Source organism: Apaloderma vittatum, unplaced genomic scaffold (assembly GCF_000703405.1).
Source record: "Apaloderma vittatum isolate BGI_N311 unplaced genomic scaffold, ASM70340v1 scaffold20603, whole genome shotgun sequence".
Taxonomy (NCBI): domain Eukaryota; kingdom Metazoa; phylum Chordata; class Aves; order Trogoniformes; family Trogonidae; genus Apaloderma; species Apaloderma vittatum.
The window spans coordinates 12,346-37,288 of record NW_009710091.1 but is presented as its reverse complement, the minus strand read 5'-3'; the positions used below and the strand labels follow the sequence as shown (position 1 = coordinate 37,288).

Genomic DNA, 24,943 nt, shown 5'->3' with positions numbered 1-24,943 from the left:
AGTGTTTCTAGCAGGAGTAGGGAAGTGATCGTGCCCACTGTGAGGCTGTAGCATGAGTACCGCATTCAGTTTTAGGTGCTGCAGTATAAGAAAGATGTTGAGGTGCTGGAGCAGGTTCAGGGCAACAAAGCTGGTTAGAGGTCCAGAAAGCATGCCTTATGAGCAGGGGCTGAGGGAACTGGGGTTGTTCAGCCTGGAGAAGAGGGAGTGGAGGGGACACCTTACTGCTTTCTACAACTACCTGAAAGGGGGTTGTAGTGAGGTGGATGGTGGCCTCTTCTCCCAAGTAACAAGTGATAGGACAAGAGGAAATGGGCTTAAGTTGTGCCAGGGGAGGCTTCGATTAGATATTTGGAAAATTTGTTTACTGAAAGAGTGGTGAGGTATTGGCACAGGCTTCCCAGGGAAGTGGTGGAGTCACCATCCCTGGAGGTGTTCAGAAAGTGTGCATATGTGGAACTTTAAGACATGATTTAGTGGTCATGGTAGTACTGGCTTGACAGTTCGACTTGATGGTCTTAATGATGTTATGATTTGGGATTTTTTGTCAATTCCTGCCCCATCATGGTTGAAAAAGCAGACTTTTTTTTTTTGGATTTTTTTTTTTTTTTACGCAAACTGAGCTGGCCGTGAGCCACCAATGCATGCTTGCAGCCCAGAAGGCCAGTTGCATCCTGGGCCTGCACTAAAAGAAGCGTGGCCAGCAGATCAAGAGAGATGATTCTGCCCCTCTGCTCTGCCCTGGTGAGACCTCAGCAGGAGTACTGCATCCAGCTGTGGAGCCCTCAACACAAGAAGGACATGGACCTGTTGGGAGTCAGTACAAAGACTGTAGTGGGGCAGGACAGATACCAGGAGTTCATAACCTTGACAGCTGCTTTAAGTGAAGCTGTCAGAACACAACTATAGTGCTTAGTTTGTATTTGTGAGTGGAAAGGGACTTTAAAAAAGGTGTGAAGAGGGAGAAGTAACCGCCAGCTTGTACCCAGAATCTGCCTTTTCTTTTCTTGTGTTCAATCTCTAAATGCTGTAACTCAAACTCCACTACTTTTGTGTACAGTGAAGCCTCTTTTCTCTTTACGCCTAGGTCAGTTTTTTTCTTTTGAAGTAGTCCTTTTTTTGGCCAAATTAATACTTATTTTTTTTCATGAGAGGACATTCTGAAGGTAAACTGTAGTAACATGGTATTTTCTGCTGCTTCTCTCAACTTCTTTGGGCAACAGGATCAGTGCAAACCTGAGAGCATCAGTTAAGCTCAGTGATTGTTTATTGTTACTATGAGTTATTCAGCTGATACCAATGCTGGGATGCTACAGAACTGTTCTTCATACCCTGCCTATGCACCCATTTTGCTTCTGAATGCTAGGAAAAGGATGTTGAAAGGAAAAAGTAATTTTTCGGGTGCTTTACTTACCTACAGAGGAATTGTGCCTTTCGCAGGCAGATAAAATCTCTGGCTCCAGACCCATGTGCAGACTAATAGTATAATCTACTGATATTAAGGTGTGATTCTTCTTGATTAGAAAAAGCTTGAGCAAGAAATTTCCAGACTTTTTTTTTTAATATTTATCAATTATAAAATATTGCCTTTAAAATTCTAAAGGAATGAAGTAACTGTATATGTAATGCTTAAGCTTTATTTGAAATCTGGTGTTCTGGACAAATGACAAGAAGTGCTTAAATACAGATTTTATATAGAGAGATACTGCATTTTTAAGTATCAAAGTATTGCAAATTTAAGTATCAAAACAAATGTGAGATGTGTTTCACTGTGCTTCCACAAAGGGGTGCAATAGTGACATGTTAGAGCAAAGACTAAGCAAAATTAATGATGATGGCAAATGAAAACTTAGATTTTAAGCATTTCTCTTAAAATCACATTTTTTTGTTTTGAACTTAAATGTAAAAATTTAGATTTTTTTTTAACAATAGTTTATAAGAATTGGTTTTTAGAAACAGTCTGTACAAAACTTTTAAACGCTACAGGTAGTTGACAGCTGAATCCATTTGTTTGGTAAAGTGAGCTTCTTGTGTACTCTCCTGTAAAAAATTTTCACAAGGTTGTTTAAAAATGGCATCTGTGATCTGGTTTTTAACTACTACCTACTTAAGTTGCCTCATTTTGCTAACTACACCTCAGTTGTTCTTTGTTGAAGAAAGCAGATGACTAATGCCACTACTTTCACATAACTTCATTTAACAGAAGCCGACTTTCTCATCCTCTGCACCCACTCAGGTTTACCTTAACTCTGGCTTTCCATAAAAAGCAGTGGCCTCATGCTGAGGGTTTTTTCTAAAATTGCCTAGAAAATGGTAACATTTTCCTTACAGCACATTTGTAATTTTTAAGACATGCAGTTCTTTCTGAAATCCCATTACAGTAATTTTTGTTTCTGACTGCTGAGTTACATTAGTGTTCATTGACTGTCAAGCAGGCTAAGTAACAGCTGAACTTTTGCTACAACCTTCCCCTTATCTGCTGCATTTATTATCACTCTTATTAGCATAGATTGGTTTTTATTATTTTTTTTTTTCCTTGAAGAGGCTGTGCAGATATATTTATCTTTGCTACCTGTATCCCGTGTCATTTTGGTTTGATAATGTGGTAATCTGTTTTAAGGTTGTTGTCGACTGGGAATTTAATGTGGCAATGTGGCATAGCTTATGTTTCATAGGGAAATGGCAATAAACAAGCGAGAACTAAAGGAAAAAGCTAGGGTACGTTTTGAAAAAACCCACTAGTTAGGGACAATCAAGGTTATTTTTTAATTTTAAAAAATAAAAATGGTAATAACTTTTTTTGGAAAAAAGAGGATTTGATGAAAACTCAGTTGCTCAGTCTCAGGTGTAATCAGACAAGTTCTTAAAGAATCCAGATAGACGAAAACTGTAGCCAGTGGAACCTGCAGTTAAGGGCTAAAATTGTACTTAGTGCTTTGCTTGCACATTTCTAAATTTAATTTCATTTCTGCCAAAGGAAGTAGTTGAAGCCTGTTGTAGTTCTGAAGTTAGGAAGAACCCACAGATCTAACTTCACTGTTTGATTTCATGCAAACCTGTTAGGAACAGTGGGATTTCACAAATGGACTTGAAAAAAAATCCTTAAATATTGACAGAATAGAATATGGCAGGAGAAAAAATAGTAATCAAGCAGTAATATAAGGTAATAATATGCAGTTAGTTCACTTCTCAGGATAGAAAGACAGTTCATGGTTTAACTGTAGCATCTGATGGTTCAATTTGTCATCTGGAATTTCCAGAACATGAACAAAAGAATTACTACACCTATTTTAGGTTTAATTGAATTGTAGTTTAAAAAAGCATCCTTAGTTTTGTAAAATTTATGTGTAAACTTAGGCATAACAGATTGAGAATCACGTGTTACCATCTTTAAAAAAAATTGAATAGCAACTATATTTCGGGAAATCTTGCGTTTTTCTCAGTGAAAAGTAACTTTGAATTTACAGCGTAATTCCTATTTTAACTTATGTTTGTTTTACATCTAAAGGTAAGGATGAAGAGTGGAGTTTTCTTGTTGAGCACAACAAATTCAACAACTGCAACTTTAAACAAGCCCAGCATTTGGAAAAACTTAAAAACCTAAAAACCCCAGCACTTCTTAGAAAACTTCACTTTTTTGCCTTACTACTAATTTTCCAGTTGTGCTGCACACTTGCTTTATTGTATAAAGTGAGCTACATCTGTGTTTATATGGCAGATTTCCATGGCTTCTGTGATTTTAGAGCTGTGTGCTGTCAGTTATACGGAAAATACCTGGAACTTTTCTGCGTCTTCTGCTATTTACAGGTAGCAGAAGAGAGACCTGTCTTCCTTGTGCATCAAGTGTAGCGAAGCTCGCTCTTAAATGCTTACTTTATCTGTGCTTTCTTGCTTGTATTTCTTCTTTAATCATGTATCAAACAAAGTGTTAATGATACGGCTTATGGAGTAGCTTTTGCATGAAAAAAGTGCTTAATTATCTATTCTTTTCTTTTCATCCCCCAAAACAAACATTTGAAGGTATGAAGTTAATCTGGGAGTAATAACCGCTGTGTACGTGTGCGTGGGTGTATATCAAAAAAGCTCTTTCTTCTTTGTTTTATCTCTTTTTTTTTTGGTTGTTTTACTACTGACTTTGTAGTTTTACAACTGTGTTTTCTAGTATTTTTTCTTGTCCAGTAGAAATGTCCTGGAAAAGCTTTATGGATCTGAGAATTACTTGTCTGAGACTATGCCTTATTACTTGAGTGAGTGAAGAGAGGAGTATGTGTTACATATTTTCTTTCTTTCTTTCTTTAAATCCTTTTACAAGACTTTTTTTGGCATTCATTTAGCAGAGTCGAGTCTTTCAGAGTCTTACTTGCATCATGCAGGTGAACACATACAGCAGTGTCACTGCTGAAAGTGTGTGTGTGGGGGGGTGTCACAGTTCTTTCCTGGTTGTGTGCAGTGTTCCTGCTTCCTGAGCTTGCTCTTGCATTTTTCTTAGTCCAGATTCAGCGTGCTGAACTGGCAGAAAACAAAACTAATCCCTCTCTGTTTCTACACACCCCATAAAAAGTTATATTGGCTTGTGGGAAGCTAGGAAGTTAAGTGAGTTTATTGCTAAATAGATTTTTTTTTTTTTTTGGTCTTTTTACACTGTTGATCATGGAGGCCTTAGAGTTGGCACAAGAAGGGCGAACAAGTGGTGCATTAACAGCTGTATTTTTTAACTGAGCAGACTGACTAGCAGCTGCCTGAGTTGAACAGAAATGTGTATCTTTACCTTTATTCCTCTTTTTTGTTCAGGACCAAACACAAACTGATTATTTCTTAGCTACTGCTGTCAAAGCCTGAAGAAATGCGCTGTCTTTGCTTTGACATTTACTCTCCACAGCCCCAACCAGATTCCTGGTATGCACTAGAAATCATCTGGTGAATTATAGGCATAAAATGTTGAGTGGATTTCTATCTGAGACTGTGGTTTTGTGATTGCAGTTTTGCTAGTCTCGAATTTGAATGTGTATCTTATTCTTTTAGGTCCGATTCTATGAAGTAGTCCGTTCCTTAAGAAGAGAGCTAAGTGATCTACAGATGAAAAAGGAGAGCCTAACAGAGGAACTAAGTGGGTATAAATCCCAGCTGAAGTGTCTGACAGAGGTGTGTGCACCTTAATTAATTAGGAAACTGTGTCTCTCTCTATATAAAAATATAATGAAAAGCTCATTCTGTAAATAATTATTTATATGTAAGATGTAAAAGCTTTTTTTTGCAGTGTACTAGGAGAAGGAGAGGGCAGGGAGGGAGGGGAAGAGGAAACATGCAGAATATGTCCTTGCATAACAACTAATTGTGCATTATGGCTACCCTGCAAGATTTGCTCATGCGACTGTTCAGGTTAGAATCTTACCAGCTGTGTTGTGCTTTGAGGGCAAGGTTCAAGATGGGGAAGCTGAGGCAGGAGATCTGTCCAGTTGTAGCTGAAGACACGGTAAATGGTTCAGTGTAATAGTTTTTGAGACGGTTATGTCTTGGTAGTAATTTTGCTTCACCTTTTGTTTTGATGGTGTAAAAATGTATTTTTTAAGAATTCTTTGGAGTTGAATCCTCTGTTAATGCTTTTCAATTTCTTGTATTTTGATTTTTCCTATTTTTTGCTATACTAAAGAACAAGATAATTTGATTTCAGGTAAGGTATAAAGATGAAGTAGAGGAACGAGTTATCTAAATATTTAATTTTTATTTTCAAAGAGTAAAGCAGTATAAGGTGAATATTGTTTTTAAGATATTCATGGACATTTACAGTATTCTTATGTATGCAGTTAGGAAGATTTTTATTTTAGTTCTGTATAAATCAGGGGTTGTGATAAGTCAGTTTCAGGTGTTTATAGTATTTATCCAAGTTGTGGCTAGTGGGGACTTAAGTGCCACTTTCATTTTACTACATTTAAAATTATTCTTTAGTTACCACCTTTTTTTTTCCCTCAAAATTTACTTACTGAGTAATCAGGTATAAAGGGATATTAATTACACAGAATTATTTTGTGAAATTCAGATTTTCATTTCTCTTTTTAATTGAATTAGAAAAGGTGATCAATACAATTTATGCATTTATATGTTTCAGCAGTATTTTGTGTCATCATCTTTGGTCATAATTAAGATTAAATTAATCCTGTTAACTTTGATTTATGTGAGCGTTTTTCTTCATTGTACATTTAAAGTACTCTGATTTAGTAAAATTCTATAGGAGGATTTGAGTCTTCTGAGATTTGACTGACGTAATTTTTGGTGCAGCAATTTAGTGGAATAGTAGATAACAATAATTAAAGTTTTACTAGAAAGGTTTGTTTTTGGTATATTGACCTTTGATATAAAACTGTCTAATATTGTTCTTTTTATACCACATGGTGGCAGTATCCACCTTTCCCACTGATATATTTTTCAAAGTTTGACATTTGTTACGCTTTTCTTTTGATGTTGAAAGCACTGGAAAGTTGCGTGTGTTACAGTGAGGTGGTTCTTTGAATGCTTGTACCCTGTTTGCATAATCATGCTTAAAATGGGAGACAATTAGTGAGGATTAATACCTGGTTTAAAAAATAATTAGGGAAGAGATCCAGATGTTGAAATATCATAAGAAAAAAAGGCTTACAGTTGTAATTAAAAATTATTACGTAGGATTCTCAGATTTCAGATAAGATCACTTAATACAGTACTTCCATATGTACAAAAAAAAAAAAATCAAACCCATGTCTTCACCGTATCTGTTATGCATAGAGATGGTGTGTTTTGGATATTTAATGAAATGTGACCTGATAGGAGTTATTTTATGTATGGAGAGACTGAAGAGTCTCTGTATTTTGCTTCTGGCAAGCTCAGATCAGACCTCTAGTGACTTGATGAGTGTCACTGTGACAGGGTACCTCGGGCTGCTTGAGATGGTTAATTAAGAGGAGCATCGTCAATACGTGAGGGTACTTTAGAATCTCACTTGTCCTCAGTACACTAAAGCTAACATACCTGTGCACCTCTTACAGTTTATGAAGAAGTGCTTGCAAGGTGTACTGTTGGGGTAACTCATTTCTTTGAGCTCATTTGATAATGTCAAGCTATGTTGCAAGAGAATTTATCAACAGGAAATAAAGTACGGTTTCATTCAGAGTCTTACTTAAGCTCTTATATTCTTCTTTTACTGTTTTTTGTTGTATTCCAATCATTCTTTATTTCCATACTTGCTGAAGTGTCTTGCCTGTTACATTCTCAAATGCATCCTCTAGTTTCCCAGCCAGTATACCTTAATTTTTACGTTTTCTCCAACAGTTGCAATATTTCTATTTTCTATGTAGTCTGTCAACAAAGGCTCGGTTCTGGGTTTAAAACTCTTTTTAGGAAACTACTAATACAGACATGTGAAATAGTCATCAGTGAAGTTAAGGCAATCTTTTTTTTTAATTATTCTCTGTGATAACAAGCCATTTCCTACAATAAGCATTCCTTTTTTCTACTATTGCAGATAATTAAGGCTCTTCCTAAGGACTTTCAATGTGTCTTTTTCCTCTGTGTGGAACACGGAAAAGAACTAAAATATATGATTAGCCCAAATCTTTCTGTTAACTACTAATGATTTGGGAGAGGAGGATTTTGCTGGCTTTACTGGTTGTTTGTGGCTGACACATTAGGTTTGAGTAAGTTTTGTACGTGTAGATGTTCACCCAGAAATAAAGTAATGAGAAATATGAGAGAATTAGATACAGACTCATAGGAAAGTCTGTCTGGCCAACAAAGAATTCAAAATTCAAACTTCTCTAATATGTTAAGCCAACTCTAGGAAAATTTAAATGTGAAATGAATTATAAGACAACCATTGCTTAACATCAGCTATATTATTTTGTGTCAGGATGGCTGTAGTCCTTTAATTTGGTCAAAGGAAATGAGCTTTAATTTTACTGGTTTTGTTTTGGAGTGTGAATGTAAGACATGTAGTTTATTTTGTTCGCTCTCTGCTGATGAGGCTTTATATACTGTTTTGTGAGAAAGCAAAGCAGCACGGTTCTGTTCTCTGAATACTGTTACAGTGAGCCAATATGACTGAGTATCAGGTCTTCAAACGCACTAAACCTTTTTATTTTTTGGGGAGGTGGGGGTGAAACCCCACCAAACAAAAACCTGAACAGAAGTCGTCGTCACATTGGACCTAGGCTTGCACAAAAGTGAACCCAGCATGCTATTGCAGCTTCTCAGCCGACTGAGTTTATAAGCATCTAGCTGCACTAGCTAGGAAGCTTAGTTCTGCAAAAACTGAATCATCATTGTAACTTTGTAGGAACTAACTTTGTAAGACTTGACAAATCCACATGTTCTTTATGTCTAGGCAGTTCATTAATTAATTTGAATTTGGAAAACTCTTGTTTCTGACTTGAGGGCATGTCACCTATATTTTCACTCTCGGTATAGAAACTGTATTTTGGTTGTTCAGAAGGGGCAGAAGGTCCTAAGTGTGTGTCAGCCTCTGTTAGCACTTGTTTTAATTCTTGTTATGCTGAGGAGTAAGACCCTAAAACTCTACAACTTTGTAACAAAGTTCTCTTGTTGAGTGTTTCTTGCTGCTCTGAGTTAGCACTTAATCAAAGCCTGCTGGATCTGTAGCACAGACCCAGTAGGGTGGGAAGCTGGTTTCTGACAACTGGTAGCAGAGAGCAGCGTGTGAAGACTGATTTCTAGCACTGGAACATAATCTGCTGAACACAGCTCATGTCAAAAGATCTTTGTCACTGGTTTCTGATTTAAAAGTGGTCAATGTAAGTGGGTTTGCAGTGCTACCACTAAAATAATGGCTCTCTGTACACAATTGTTCCATTTGTGATTTACACCAGTGTGGTTCCTCCAATTCTAGTTGCAGCAGCACCAGGCTGGGGGGAGACAGCGGAACTTGTGAAAGCGATGCTCTTGTAGAGCTGCCCGATCTGCTGCCGAATGTATAGTACAGACTCGTTTCAGTCCTCCTTTTACAGTGCTCACTACTTCAAGTACAGATAATGTTGGCACCACCACCAGGTTCAAATAGAGAAGGAAGTTCAGCTATAAGTGTTGTACTACCAGGAGCTTTCCAGAAACAAAACCAGCTTTGATGTGTGTGTTCCTGTGTACTATTTTCAGAGTTGTTTTCTTCCAAAGTGGTTAGAACCTTCCCTCAAACAGATGTAATTTACTACTTGCATGTTTCTCTCAGGGCTGAGGGAGAGTCTGAGAAGGAAATTCTGCTTTTTTTTGTAGCTCTAGAAGATTAGGTATTGCTTTCTTCTTCTGGCTTCTTCTTGGCAGTGAGTATTTTCCTGGAATTCAGTCTTGATACGGTTTTATCAGGACTTCCTTTCGTTAGTTATATTTTCTGTAAAGTTGCCTTGAGGACTTGCAATCAAATTTATAGTATGACAGTTATCTAAAAACTGTGGTTAGTCTAAAGACAACGCTGGATGTGTATAGGACAAAGATCTCTTCTAAGACCTCATCTCTGAATCAGGATTAGTAGCTGTCAGGTTTTGCTATACATACCTAACAATTTTCTCTGCGATAATGTTTCCCAGCTGGAGGAAAAACGTTTCTATAGTTGTCAGAGAATGAACTAAGCTGTTGCACTCCAAGGATCTGTTGGCACTAGAAGTATCTGAATGTTGTAAAATTGAGGCTGCTGCTGCTACTCCAGAAGAACTGCATTCCCTACTATTTCTTCTGAAGTTTTCAAGTCTATGATTAAAGACCCTACTCTAGAACCCTTTCCCAGACCCCTGACATCAATTCTGCTTAGCAGTGCTATGTTTACTTGGTCTTTATGTCTCTAAAAAAGACAGATGAGGCCTCACACTTAGGTGAGATGGACCCTTCTTCCCTTTGTTACTGTTAACATTTATCTTGTTCTGGAAAAAACTGCAAAGAAAAATGTTCTACCAATAACTATTAGCTTGGGACAGCAGTTTAACATTTCCAAGACTCAATAAAACTTAGGTATTTGTGAAAGTTTCCTTTGCTATCCAATGTCTTTCTACCTCTTTTGAGGTATAGCTGTGGCTCATACAGACTGCTAGTTGTTCAGAAGTACCAAATGACTTAATTCTAATCTCTAATACAATGATCTCAAGGATCCTTTTCATGAGAGAGTATTTCACTGAAGATTCTAGTCAGCTTAGATCCAGAGAAGACAGAGCCTTTTATTCACCCCACTTTCTTTTGCAATAGAGATGCTTATGCCAAAGCTTTTCTTTCTTACCTTTCCTACAGAGCGTCCCTGTTTTGGAAGTAGCTCAGCGTTTTTGTTTACAACTTTTAGTGGCAGATAGTGCCTTATCTGCAGTCCTTGGCAGACTAACAACTTGATATCAACATACCAGAAGAGGTGTCTTACAGTTATGTATAACTTCTTCCTGACATTTGGGCAGTTGTATTCAAATGAATAATGTATTGACCAGTAATTTTTGAATGTACGCTATGTAAAGAGATTGAAGGAAAACATCGTCTTTACTAAGTAGCAGCACTACTTCCAAATAACTTGAAGGAATTGGTTTTCACATTGCAACATTATAGTAGCTTTGCATTTGCCTAAGGCCTTCAGGTACCTTAGAGTATGAACTGAAAGTGCTGGCTTGTATAATTCATCCTTCAGAGATGAAGTTCGTATTTATAAGCTTTTCAAAAGCAAGATCACTTCTTTCCACAGGCTTATCTGTAGGCAGTGTAAAGAAGTCATGCTACTTCTGCTTGATTGGGTGGTTTAATCTTTTCCTCGCATTTCTCTTGGTTATCTCCTTATCCACAAAGGCTTTTTGAAAGATCACCTAATTCCTAGTACGTATTATGTGACACCAGCTTTGTTTAAAAAGCATGTTGCCTGGTTTTTGTAATTGAAATTTAGATAGGTGTTCATTTTGGTGACTGCTGTAAGCTGCTGTTAGTTCCAGGTGGAGGATTACAGAATCACACGGAATCGTCAGAGTTGGAAGGGACCTCTAGAGATCATCCAGTCCAAAACGAGTGAAGCTTAATGTCATAAACTAAGGTCTGTCATTAGATCTTTAGTTTCTCTACCAGTTTGGGTTTTAAGTGGTGCAGATCAGGGAGGTTCAGAATCTTTTTGTTTGAAATATACATCTGTTGACAGTGTTTGTAAACTAAACTAAAGTTCTTGGTAGGGACTGCTTCACATGCTCTGTAGAAACCACCTGTACTGGTTAATACTGGGTCTCTTGGACGGCTCTGTTAAGAATTCCTTTAGGCAATGTTTGCCTACCCGTTTGCACAGGATGGAATTGTTTTTTTAACCACCTCATCTGTCTGAGTTGCTACTCTCTGCAGTAGCAAAATTAGTAAGAAGCTGAGGAAAAGCCACGTGTGATTTGTTGGCAGGATCATCGCAGTCACGTTTTGTATGAGGTATTGTTTGTCCTTCAATGTTTTTAAGGTTTGTGGGCTTACTTTATTTTTATTTTTTGGTGTTACTTCTAGGACTTCAGTCATGTCCTTGAAAGTGCTCTGTATCTTGATCCTTTTAAAAGCCCCGTTTTTGCTTCAACAGGACAAAGCTGTTCATCGAGACTTCCAAGCTATCTCTTAAAGATAAATTGAAAGATAAAGCTGTTCCATTGCAGAGATCTTAAAATCAACTCAGGGCATGCAGACATTGTTGTAAACTAAATTAACTTCATCCCATGCAAAAGCAAGGCTTATTCTTCCTAAGCACAGGCAGCTTGATTGTGTGTCTTTAAAGATGTATTGCTATAAAGATATATTGCTAAGTTAAGAGGCTCATCTGGAGATATGCGTACCATATGGGGGGGGTTGTGTGTCAGCCTGTAGACCATTTATTAGCTTGACTTGTCACATTTCTTCCTTTGATTAAGGTACAACTTTGGCACCTAAAAGATTCCGTAGCTGAAAAAATGACATATGCAGTAGGATTAGTATTTCTTTCAGAATTGTAGTAAATATTTCCAAAACAAAGCAAACCCCTTTAATTACCTGTTTAACAGTTTGATGCTGTAGGTATGTCTTAGTATCAATTTTAGAAGTAGAATTTAACTTCCCTCCCTTTCCCTGGAGTTTTACCATATTGTTGCATGACATTAAAAACCAATTTGTTAAATAACACTCAAAAACTACTTTAGGTCTCAGGTATTAGAAAAGAACTAATTTGGTAGATATTTAACTGCTCTGTTATTTAGTGCTTTAGAGCTGTTAATGACAAATTTGTCCAGAGGTTAACCAATTTAATTTTATACTATTGGGAGTTGTCTTCTAGCTACTGAATGTGTAACCCTGTAGGAACTTCAATAGCCCACTCTGTGAAGGGCGTATACATTCCAGCATGGTATTAGCAGCAGAATGGCACAGAATAGTCACAGAGGAATTGTATCCAAACTTAATCTTGCAATTTGCACTTAAAAGTGAGGTGCTCTTACCACCATTTCCTATTGCAAGATGAGTCATGTTTGCACTGTATAACAGGATACTTGCACCTGTGTGTTACGTATTTGAAACTCTAGCTAACTTATAGGCAACACCTTTAGAAACATCTGTCAGAGGCTTTACTGTTGTGGTGGTGCCATCTTTATAAATGGTGGCATTTTAACTGGTTTAAAAAGAAAGTGCTCATTTGCTTAATGTATATCCATTAGTTGGAGTAAACATAAAAATAAGCCATATATACCAGTATGTTAGGATGAATAACAATTGTGTCTTTAGAGTATATGTTCTTAATGATATACCATCCAAAATCCTCATGCAAACTTTCTCAGTATTGTGGTTTTGTGATTGTGATCTAATGTGATTTTAATGACAGTGAAATTTACTAATTTGTGAAATATAAACCAAAAATTACTTATTTATCAACAGAATAGTTACAGTATGTTTAGTAGTTCAGGGAGCTTTTCTGTAGCATCTTAAAATATTTAGGTGTGCTTTTTCAAGAAGGGATTCTGTCAGTTTTTCACTTTATGATGCCTGTGAATTTCATCAGTGTTGTCTGTGTCTTTCCGTCTCTATCCTAAAGCAGTATCTTTGTGTTCCTTCCTCCTAGGAAGCTGTATTTAGGAATCATCCACTCTTATGTGCTGTTGTCCTAAACTTCTATTGTCTATTAGAAATGAGATAGACACAATTACTGTCTTCTCTTATAACTGTATAAAGCATGGCTTTTAGTTTATTTTGAAAAATTATGTGCTCCTACAATGCTCATCACTGCAAAATAAATTTAACGTGCAGTGGGTAAATAGTTCAGTAATCACATCTTAAGGCTTTCATTTAGTTATGTGTTCACCTTCAGTGAATAATATTGTCATGTCCATTCAGTGTAACCAGATGGAGTTACTATTTTTGCCATACATCAGTTTTTCATAGCACAGGTGGGTAAGCATTATTTTGTTGTTGTTTTTGTGAAGAAATTAGTAAGTAGTACAAAATTTAGGTCAAGTAAGTAAGGTAAATTTGTGAAATTAAATACCTACTTATCAGAAAATCTGAGAAATGAAGTCTAGGTTGGAGATTAGGGTACAAAAGTCTGCTGTTCCCATGATGGGTGGGAAGGATGAGGATGGTTAGGAAATTTGTTTATCTTCAAAAGGAATAACCAGTGTTTTAAAAGACAAATGCTATCTGTGTGTTCGCTTGCTTTGGTCACCTTTTTTCTAGTTCCTGTAGTAGTCCCTCAAATTATATGAGGAGGAGAAAGAAGGAAAAAATGGAAATTAGTACTCATGGACCATTAAAGAAGCACCCCTTTTTTTTTTCTTTCTTTTTTTTTTTTTTAAACTTCCTCCACCAAAGCTTTGGATGATATGCTTCAGCAAACAGAAGTTACAATTTGGGAGTAACTGGCTGAATTTTTTTATGTAATGACAGAAGTTGCCAAACATTCTGAATGGCCATTCCTGTTTCAAATGGACTAGCAAGTATCTTCACAAGGAAACCAGTTTGAAAATGTTGTAAAAGGGATGTGACTAATGTGTTCCTGTTATAGATTTGTAGACCACTGACCATCTATATGAGCATTACTAGTCTTTGAGGTTGTGCTAATGGCCAGATGCGTTAGAAAGAATCATAGCGTGTCAGGGGTTGGAAGGGTCCTCCAGAGATCATCTAGTCCAACCCCCCTGCCAGAGCAGGATCCCATAGGGCAGCCACACAGGAACACATCCAGGTGGGTTTTGAAAATCTATAGAGAAGGAGACTCCATCACCCTCACAGTAAAGAAATTTCTCCTCATGTTGAGGTGGAACTTGCTATGTTCTAGCTTACACCCATTATTCCTTGTCCTATTACTGGGCACCCCTGTGAAGAGACTGGCACCTTCCTCTTGACCTCCACTCCTCAGATATTTCTATACATTAATAAGATCCCCTCTCAGCCTTCTCCTTTCAGGACTAAACAGCTCCAGTTCTCTCAGTCTCTCTTCACAGGAGAGATGTTCAAGTCCCTTCATCATCCTCGTAGCTCTCCGTTGGACTCTCTCCAGTAGGTCCCTGTCCCTCTTGAATTGGGGAGCCCAAAACTGGACAAAGTACTCCAGGTGTAGTCTCAGCAGGGCAGAGTAGAGGGGGAGGAGAACCTCCCTAGACCTGCTGGACACACTTTTCTTAATGCACCCCAGGATCCCATTGGCCCTCTTGGCCACAAGGGCACGTTGCTGTCCCATGGCAACTTGCTGTCCACTAAGACCCCAAGGTCTTTCTCCACGGGGCTGCTTTCCAGCAGGACGTCCTCTAATCTGTCCTGGTGCCTGGTGTTATTCTTCCCCAGATGCAGGACTCTACACTTGTCCTTATTGAACTTCATGAAGTTACAATAGGTATGTTAATCAACTATTTCAAATAAGATAAAAATAAGTTGAGTATGAGTGTAGCTGGTTACTTTGTGATGTGTGCAAGGTTTCTAAATACTGAGACAAATGGAAATATTCTCGCTTGAATATCCGTAAGAGGTCTTCACAAAACCTAGCTGGTGATTGCTTTTAAGTAAATATCAGTGGACTGTGATCATTTGAAAATGTCTTACCTTCTAGAGCTATGAAGATGAGAGGAGGAATCGGTCAGAGCTTGAGGTTAGATGCCAGCGTTTAACACTGGAACTGGCTGATACCAGGCAGATGATCCAGCGAGGTAATTACAGACAAGAGAACTATGATAAAGTGAAATGGTAGGTATCTCTCTAATTCAAGTTTTCTACTAACATATAAATGTTAAATTTTAACCTTCATTGACTAGAGTTTTTCAGTTGATTTTTGGTTTTTGCACACTACAGATATTTCTCCTCACTTCAGTAATGGTTCAGTTATGTCCTATAGTACATTGCAGTTTTGAAATGAACAACATTTTGAAATCTGATAAACAAAAAAGTTTATATTTAGTCATTTTCTCTGTTTTCAGAAGAGCCTACCAGTCTCATTGTAACTGAAGAAGTGGGATCTGTTAATCCCAAGCACCTTAGGACAAGGACTCTTTTTTCTAGTTTAAAAGCAGTGATCGGGCAAAAGGCCCTGTGCTCTACTGTGTGGTGCCTACACAGTGGATTAAGAGGCTAGGACCTTGGGAGTTAGTATTTACAACTTAAGATATCCTCCTAACTGTAAGTTTGAAAGGGCTGTTTTGGGAACTCTTTGTCAGAGATTCTTGTGATTACCGTGGTGCATTGGTTTCACTGTGGGAAATTCTAGTGTCTCTGTTTTTAAAATACAGATTTTACACTTATAGCAGATTTTACATATCCAGCCTATGCTTTGAATGCCAAACTTGTAAACAACAATTGCAAAATAATGAAAATGGACTTATTAATACACTCATAGACATATACTTCACAGTCTTGCTCTCAAATACCTTTTTCAGTGTGTTTGCAAGTACAGGAAATCCAGCCTTTGACACATTTGTTGGGGAATGGATTAAAAAATGAGGATTGTGAATAGAAAACACCCTGTCAGCTCCTTAGTCTTCATACTGAATGAACTCAGGCACGGTTACTGACACAAATGACTTTGCCACTAAGTCGTTTGAAGGAGGGTCTGTCTTTCGGGTAACTGGTCAGAGCTATATGTACTAAAACAACCTTGGAATCTACCTGGAAGCTTGTTGCAAATAGGATGGATTGATGTTATGGTTTGCTTCCCATGTGCAACTGCATCTTAATAAGAGGATTGTAATAACATTCCAGTGAATGGCCCCAGTGTTTAGTGGGGTACGTTTAAAATAGTCTCGAGTTGAAAAAGGCGTGAATGAACGTGCCAAAACTGCATTTGAGAGACTAAGTTGTATTCATCTGAGTAGGCCCAGATGAAGGGGAGGGGTGAGCACTGTTAATATGACTGCATGAGGATATTTGGAAGCATGGCAGGAGTTAATCACTTCCAGGCTTGTTTCTGCCTTTAAAAATGCTATGTCAAAGCTTCCACTTCTGGTGTACTACAAGTTATCTCAGTTTTAAAGCTATGCTATGCTTAATATAAAACTGGCTAACTTTTTTTTCCAAATTGCAAGCTCATACTGGCTCATTTATTTTGCCGTTCTGACAGGGTCAGATAGAGTGGAGACAGAGAGCTGCTTCTTTGTGCATATGGAAAGCACTCTTATTCAGGACACCAACATAGTTACTGCAGCTGTGTTATGTGTATTTTAAAGATGAGAAGAGTAGTACAACCCTGTCTGGTATCAAGGAACTGTATGCAAGGGAGAGTAGCAACTGAGAAGTATACATTGCTTCCTACTTGATTAGGAAGATGGGAATGAAGTTGCTTTACTACTTCTTCAATATCTGCAGAAGGTTCAAGAGAATGTCATGGGAAGTAGCATAAAAAGCTTGATAAAGCTAAAAGCATGGACAAGGGTACTTAGAGTCCATTGCTAAGAGGAAACATATATAGCCCAAAGTTAACACTCAAGAAAAATAATCAGAGGAAGAAATAAATCAGCATGGGAATTCAGGATTATTGTATTTTAATATAGGATTTTTTTTAAATACTTAGAAATTAAGAGAACTCATAAAATACTATTGCAAGTGTTGTCAGTAATTGTTTTATGAATGACTGGTTGGAAGAACTCGGTGTCGTGAATGGAAAGGGCTGAGAAATTACAAATGCACAGGAATCTTGTTCATTACACTTCTTGCATCTAATAATTTCACTTCATTTTATCAGTGAACGTGATGTATTTGAACATGAATTGTCAGAACTCAGAAGAAAATATGAAATATTAGAGGTGTCACACAAAGCACAAGCTAAAGAAAGAAATGACTTATCGAAAGAGGTAAATGTAGAGTTCTTATTTCAGTAATTGTCTGTTTCTTCACCTTGGGAATTTGATTCTTTATCTAATCAAGTCTGTCAGGATCACCTGTAGGATTATGGGATAGCTCAGATTAGAATGTTCCTCCGGAGACCAGCTGCTCCAACCCTCCCGTGCAGTGCAGAGTCAGCTTAGGTTGGGTTGCTTAGGACTTTGTCAAGTTTTGAGTATCTCCAGGAATGGAGAATCCACAGCCTTTCTGGACAAACTGTTTCAGTGTTCATTCACCTTCTTTGAGACAAAGTTTTTGTAAAATCTAATCAGAGTTGCTGCAGTTTTATTCTCTTGCCTCTTGTCCTGTCACTATGCACTTCCAAGTGTCACTCCACGCCAGTGCTGTTGTGCTCTGTGGCTGTTCTCTGACAGTGTTCCCCTCAAACAGAGGGAGACCTGTCACACCACTTCCTTCTTGGAGTAGTAAAGGTGACTGATCTGGTAGTTGGGAAGGCTGTTGCCCGGACTCACAAATTACTTGTCTTTCTACTTTGGCATCGGTTCAGCCTTCTGTAGCAACACCATGCTAAATGAAAGTCGAAACAAGACATGCAGAACCCGATTTGCCCTTGGTGCTGGACTGAAACGTTACGTTGTCCACAGCAATCATGATCTACTTCAGCTCCAGAACAAGCAGTTTTACCATTTATTTATGGAGCAATAATCACTCTGGTGCCTTTACTCTCTTAACTTCTGTTTCTGAGAATGTTGCAGCCAGCCAGTACGATCACAGATTGGCACCAAAACACATCAGTATTTCTGACATAGTACTATTCAGTACTGTTGCTATTCAGTGCTTAAGTACTCTTTAGGTGCTGAGATGAAGGGACCTCTTACCTCTTCTTCAAGTACCAACTACAAGAAATAAATCATAAAACCTCATAAAATAATTTTATTGAAGTCTTTTTTCAGCATAAAGCTTCAGCAACTTACATTAAAGGTAAGTGTAAATAGAGTTTTTTGGTTCAGATAGTTTCATAGAAGAGAGTTAAAATGAAATCGCAAATATGTATACACAGATTAAATACTTATCTCAAAGTACATGTTAAAATGTTCTTTTTAATGTCTTTTATAGCTGGCAACCACACAACAATCCCTCAACTTGTTGCAAAAAGATAAAGATTATCTTAATCGCCAGAACATGGAGCTTAGTGTTCGCTGTGCACATGAAGAAGATCGTCTTGAAAGACTTCAGGTTCAGCTAGAGGATGCCAAAAAAGCTAGGGAAGAAATGTATGAAAAATATGTTGCATCCAGGTAAGATACTGTATATTCACATCTATCAGTAGACAAGTTAAACTATTTCCCCATTGTTTCTTGCACAAATCCTGTTTAATTAAAAATAGTTTTAACTTTCAGAAAGGTAGTCCATATTTATGTAACTAGAAACAGAACATTTGTCTTAAAGAAAATTTCCTGATACACATTAAAACCTTTGATATAAGACCCATAGCAGTGAGGATGACAGCACTGAGAATTTATGACAACTATTCTCTTAAGTATATTTAGAAATTTATGGAGGTAACTGATTAATTACAAAATAGAAAAACTCTTTAAAGTGCATATGTTTCATATCTTACCTGCCTCAAATGATCTTTGTTAAAAGCAGAAGTATTTGAAGTATATATACTTGGAATATGCCCTTTACTATACCTTTTGTTTGGTTTTAGTCATAAAGATAAGTGTCACTTTGAACTGTCTCCTGGTGACATCACTGTGGGTGTTCAAGACTTTTCCAGATTCTTCTGATTTTTTCAGTGAACCTTCCTGACTTTTAGCAATCTTACTATGGGAGGGGAGGTGTAATTTCTGCAACGACAGAAATATTTTTTTGGCAAGTAGTAATGGTAATAGCAATTTTTCTATATACCAAGAAGATGGTAATGCTTGTTGAATCTGCACGTAAGAATTGTATCTTGAGGTTCTGATCTTCAGCATTTTTTTAAATACGTATTGAGCCATGTAACACATAAAGAACACAGAAGTTTCTGATGGGGACCTTACATTCATATCCAGAACCAGTGGGTTTCATGTTTTTGGGGGGGTTTTATGTAAACTTCTTCATAAAATGTTTTGCTGTAGTGTGGCACAACTGAGGAAGGAGAGACCATACATTTACTTTCACTTTGAAGGGTTAGCTGAAATTCACAGTGTCTCAATAAAAAGAAAATGGGGAAACCTGGACAGTAAGAATTCTGCCATTTAAACATTTTTGAGCTCTTAGTTAATATGTAGGAGCTTTTGGCCAGCTCAAGTACTGATTTCTAAAATTATGGACTGTCACACAACTGGAGAACAGAAACCTTTTTACGGTTGCAAATGCACATTTCTTCATAAACTCATTTTTATTTCCAAACCTGTAATTTCTACCAGTTGTTTCACTGCTGATTGTTTATTCTTGAACATCAACTAGATGCTGTAAAATTTTAACATTCCTTAACTGTTAAGTACTTACAGTATAAGCTTTTCGGATTTTTTTCTAGTTTTGTCGGACAAAATCTTTATAGGATATGAGGTGCAAATAATATCTTGTAGTAGTGTGGCATTACTGTAAGTTACCAAGTTAATCAACCCTTACACTGTGATGATGCAGCTAGAAAACTTTGGAAAGCAAGGAATTAATTTTTAGGGCTTTTTAAGTGGTTAATTAATATAAGCACTCCTGTAGAGTGGATGAATGTTAAGCATAATGTTGTACAATTAATCAATGTCAAATTACTTTTTAAAAAAATTAAACACTATGCGGAAAGCTTTTATTTGTTTCCAATTAAATATTTATTCCTGATTGCTTTTCACTTGGTTTGCATAACGACATAGGCTAATACGCATTTCAGGCAATTTGGGAAGAAATAAGTAAGGATTAAAATAAAAAAGTAATATCAAGAAGTGCTCTACTGTTCTTGTTACAGCTGTATGGGAAGTTTTGATACTTTTGGCCAGTGCAATTACTTTTAAATACCCATGTTGTGTATTTGTTTATTTACAGAGACCACTATAAAACAGAATATGAAAAGAGGCTGCATGAAGAGTTGGAACAAATAAGGTGGAAAACAAATCAGGAAATTGAGCAACTAAGAAGCACTTCAAAAGAGATGTATGAGCGTGAAAACAGGTAGGTACGATGCAGGCAATAACCTGATTGGGGCAGAAAGTGACCAAGTATTGGTTTGTGCTTAGGTATAGTCCTAGGTCACTGCCTCTTTGAGAGGTGACTGAATATGGGAATTTAAGTTCAGTTATAAAACTGATGAGAATCTTGTAAAAACTGAAATGAAATTATACTTGTACAGTAAATATGTAGTATTATATTTATTATTAAATGATGGACATCCAACATCGTTATTGGAATGTAAAATTGAAATCCATGTTCTAGATAAACATCAGTGGTTTGAAGTTTTTTCATATATATATAATGTTAGTTAATGCAAAATGTGTTGGATAATCTTGAAACTGTACTAGGAAAACCAGAAGAGAAGGTGCTGACATAAAGATTAAAGCAGAAGAAATGAAGGAAAGCAATAAAATAAATCTGTTTAAGATTGTTTACAGCATTGGGATTTAAAAAAGCATTGATTTCTTGTAAAAATATTACAGAATCCTCTTCTGAAGAAGATCCTAGTCCTCAAAGACTTGCGTATTTGTATGTGTGTCAGCTTGCTGAATTCCATGGAATTACATGGAGAGTTAGGCATGTACATAATAAGCCTTCAGGGATCTAAGGATTTGGACTTCTGGTATTGGAGTTCTTTCTGAGCGTGTTTTTTGCCCCTTTTATTCCTTTCAAATGCGAGAGGCACTTAATAATTCATTATAACTTCACCATAGGTGTCCCAAAAGTGTCTTGTGTGGAGATGGAAATGACTGTGGTAAAAATACATCTGTGGCATCTGCATCTGTTCCTCTAATAGATAGTTTTGTTACTGCTCGGAAGAGTGAAAAAAGAACATGACTCCTGCTGTCTGCCTTTCAGTCAACTGAAAGGCTCTAATTAAAAAAATTTCATCATTTTGTAGCTTTGTAAGTGTGAGTAAAATAGACACATACGTCCACACCATTTCCTGTATGCAAATCTATTTTGCATTACAAAGTCTGAATTTAAAACTCAAGTGTTTGTGAAGTTTTGACAAGGGTCTTTATATCATTGAGAAAGCTGCTGAAAGGTATTTTGTTTGTACCTAGAAACAATTTACGAAAATGTATTTCCTCATTTTGAAATTATTTATTCCTCATTTTGAATTACTTCTGAAATGTAAATCTCTTAGATTTTACTTCATATTTTGCAAAAAAAAAAGAATTTTTATCGTACGCTCTTTCCATAAAAATACTAAAAAAATCCATTATAAGGTACTGCTTCCCAGTCTGAGGTGTCTCTCAAAGACGGGACAAATGGAACTCCAAACTGTGAGCAAAGCATTTTGCAATGAACTTGTCCAATATGGTGAAATGTCTTATGTGACTGAGAAAAAAAGCAAAAATGCTGGTTTCATCTTCAGGCTTAAAGCATGGAACAGTATCACAGCTAAGCTAATCAGATACTCAGTTGCTCTTACTCCTGACGGGCCTGGTGTTTCCTTTGAATTTGCTGGCACTCTGTTACACTTGGAGGAGTCAGTTCAAGAAGTTAAAATAGGGAGGGGGGAAGCCACTGAAAGGCATCACCTTTCATCATAATTATTTTGGGATCAGTTCCACTGGTTTGGTTGCAGTAAGCATCGACTGTATTTGCTTTAGCAAGCACGACTGAATTCACAGGGCATGTGAGTGTCTGCATGAGGTTTGACTTTGGATTAGCTGTAGTCTGTTCCCACAGGTCAAACACAATTTCGTAATTCTGAGCGGGTTAGATGCTCTCTCTGAGCACATATTCTCTGACTTGGTTCAATCTGAGTGGAATGAAATTTGTGCACTCTAGAATAGTTTAGGTGTACAAAATGAAGTGCAATAAATGGCAGTCACTAAGAGGTTTATTTTGGACCTGATGGTCTTAAAGGTTCTTTCCAACCTAGGCAATTTTCTGAAAAGCTAATAGAGATGCCCTTGTGCTTCTACTTCCACTCCCGTGCCCTCATCCAACCTTTTTTTTCCGCCTATACCTGTTCGTGGATCTCTAGGTAGTATTTATGGCCCATTTCAGGAGGGTGCTTTCACACGTGTGGTAGGCTTACTGGATACCTGATGGTCTGTATGGCCAGGGTGCGCAGCCACCAGATAGATGCTTTGCCTCTTTTAAAATTGCAATCACATGCTCTGACAACTGGCAGTGTCACTAGTGTGTCTCCTAGCTCTGTTGAAAATATTTTACATCTCTAAATTGTTGTCTTATTCGTTGTAGTACCTCGTTTGTCTCCTTTTTCCTTTTCTTGTATTTTCGGTCGATCAACTGTTCAGTTAAGCAAAATAGTTTATTCTCTAAATGAATCCTGCCATTTAATTCTTATCTCACTTCCATTACTCTAGTATGAGGAATACAACCTTACACTCCTACTCCAAGACATCAAATGCTTAATTTTAATGCTGTTAGCAAAATTCATTACTGTGTTCTTGTGTGTTCTTGTGTGTTCTTTACTATGTTCTTGTGTGTTCTTTACTATGTTCTTGTGTGTTCTTTACTATGTTCTTGTGTGTTCTTTACTATGTTCTTTGGTATGAGTCAGTTTTAAGGAATCTGCTCTCAAGATCAGTTCCTGAATTTGCTTTGAGTTAAGAAAAGTACCATTGAATAACATTTCCTTAGTCTAGAAAAAAAGTTTTAATCCAAAAATTCTATAGATGTTAGAGTGTGACTAAAATGACTTAGATAACATTTATATGGGCTTAATAATTTTCTATTTATCTTGATATCTTGATGACTTTTTTCTTCAAAATTTGCCCGAGACTATAATTTCACTTTAGTTTAAGTCAAAAAGTTCCTATGGAGAAGGGAGGAAGAAACAACTTCAGTGGGAAGAGCTTGGTTGCATTTACATTGACACTGTAGTCTAGATGAAGAATGCAATTTTGAAGTGAAACCCCCTCATCATTGCTGTTTGACACCTTTTTGGTTGCCTCACTGTTTGTGCTTGAATTTCTGGTATCGTACTCACATGAGCAGGATTCCTTTTAGATGAAACAAAACTGAAAGGAGTCTCTAAAATGGTTTAATTTATTCCAAATGCTAGTAGGTGTTCAAGTCACAGGATCAAGCCAACAGTAAAGTAAAATCCTTGAAAATAGTCGTAACAGAGGTGTCTGGTCCTCAACAACCACCGTTTGCTCTGCAAATTGGCAGTTACTTGTGTTGCACTAAATAGTGGAGATACAGCTTATAAATACTGTCTAAGCAGTACTTAATACAGTTTATTGAAGCGTCATGCTACAGGCAGACTAAATACCTAACACAAATCCTATACGTATTATTCCTTCTATCGTGATATTCTCATCTGTGTCAGTGAAATAATCATGAGGTAGTTTGTAAGTCTCGTCTGATCCTTGATTAAAAAATTGGAGAAGTATAGATCGATTGCAATAAAATGTTTGTGTTACATTTTATGGTTCTGTGCAGATCAAAAATGATGCCAGCAATAGAAGCCAGAAGGAGACGCTGATGATGTGCAGTGACCTCTAATACTGGACTACTTAGCCAATTGGTTTTGTATGGAAGCAGGATTTCTATGCCCAGCTCATCTTTTCCTGCTCCATCATAAAAGCTGTGAATCATCTTGGCTAGGGGGCCAGCATTCCCTTAGTTATTACTGAATAGCAAGCAAATTATTGGAATTTATTTAATTCCTACAAAAACTAAGTAATTTATAGTTCTGATCGTCTAGAATTATTCATGTATTTCTACATATAAATAGGTGGTTTGATAATTGTTTTTAGAATTTCAGAACTGGAAACTTTACATCTGAATTAAAGCTGCTGATAGACAGGCGTGACCCTGTCTTATCATTCTATGGGAACTGAAGAAGGTAATATTGAAGATCAGTCAATACTAATTCAGGAAGCAAAATAATCTTTTTACTAACAAGTCCTTGACAGAATCACTTTTGTTTCCTTCAGAAACTTGAGAGAAGCAAGAGATAATGCTGTGTCTGAAAAAGAAAGAGCAGTTGTTGCTGAAAAGGATGCTTTAAGAAAATATGATCAACTCTTAGAACAGTAAGTATCTTTTTAAATACATATAAAAATTTAAATGTATAATTATATTTATATCTAAAGGGCTTTAAGTAGAAGAAATTACCACTTTGGTTTTCTGTTTATAAATTGTATTACAAACATTTTAAGTGAAGTTAAAGATTTAGTTTTAGTAGCGTTTGGAATTTTTCCCTGTTACCAGTGCAGTAACATGATGAAAGTTTGATTCTTCACTTACAATCCTGTAAAGGACAAGCAAACATGACTGTGCATCTCATGGCAAGAATGTGGATTTCATAATGCACAGTAGCAGTGTTCAGACTCTGATCCCATGCTGTTGGACTTTTTTCTGTATTCGAAAGTAGGAAATGAGCTTGAATGATGACTTCAGTTAATAGATTTTGTGAAGCATGGATAGAGCAGTAGTCATGAACAGTTATGTTGCTATGTGGTTCTTTCCTTACTACTGTCTCCTCCCAGTCTTCCATAGTTCACGTATAAAATACAATGTCTATACAAATATACAGTTCTATTCATAT

General features: G+C 36.9%; 1 protein-coding gene across 1 annotated transcript in view; it reads left to right on the top strand.

The window, feature by feature from the left end:
* Window positions 1-24,432, top strand: part of PIBF1 (progesterone immunomodulatory binding factor 1) — a 29,349-nt gene extending 4,917 nt beyond the window's left edge. Inside the window, exons 4-9 of the mRNA XM_009867190.1 lie at window positions 5,023-5,142; window positions 15,029-15,162; window positions 17,150-17,258; window positions 18,367-18,548; window positions 20,278-20,403; window positions 24,330-24,432. Of these exons, the coding sequence (XP_009865492.1) occupies window positions 5,023-5,142; window positions 15,029-15,162; window positions 17,150-17,258; window positions 18,367-18,548; window positions 20,278-20,403; window positions 24,330-24,432 (774 nt within the window). The remainder of the gene's footprint in view (window positions 1-5,022; window positions 5,143-15,028; window positions 15,163-17,149; window positions 17,259-18,366; window positions 18,549-20,277; window positions 20,404-24,329) is intronic.
* The last annotated feature ends 511 nt before the right edge of the window (window positions 24,433-24,943 follow it).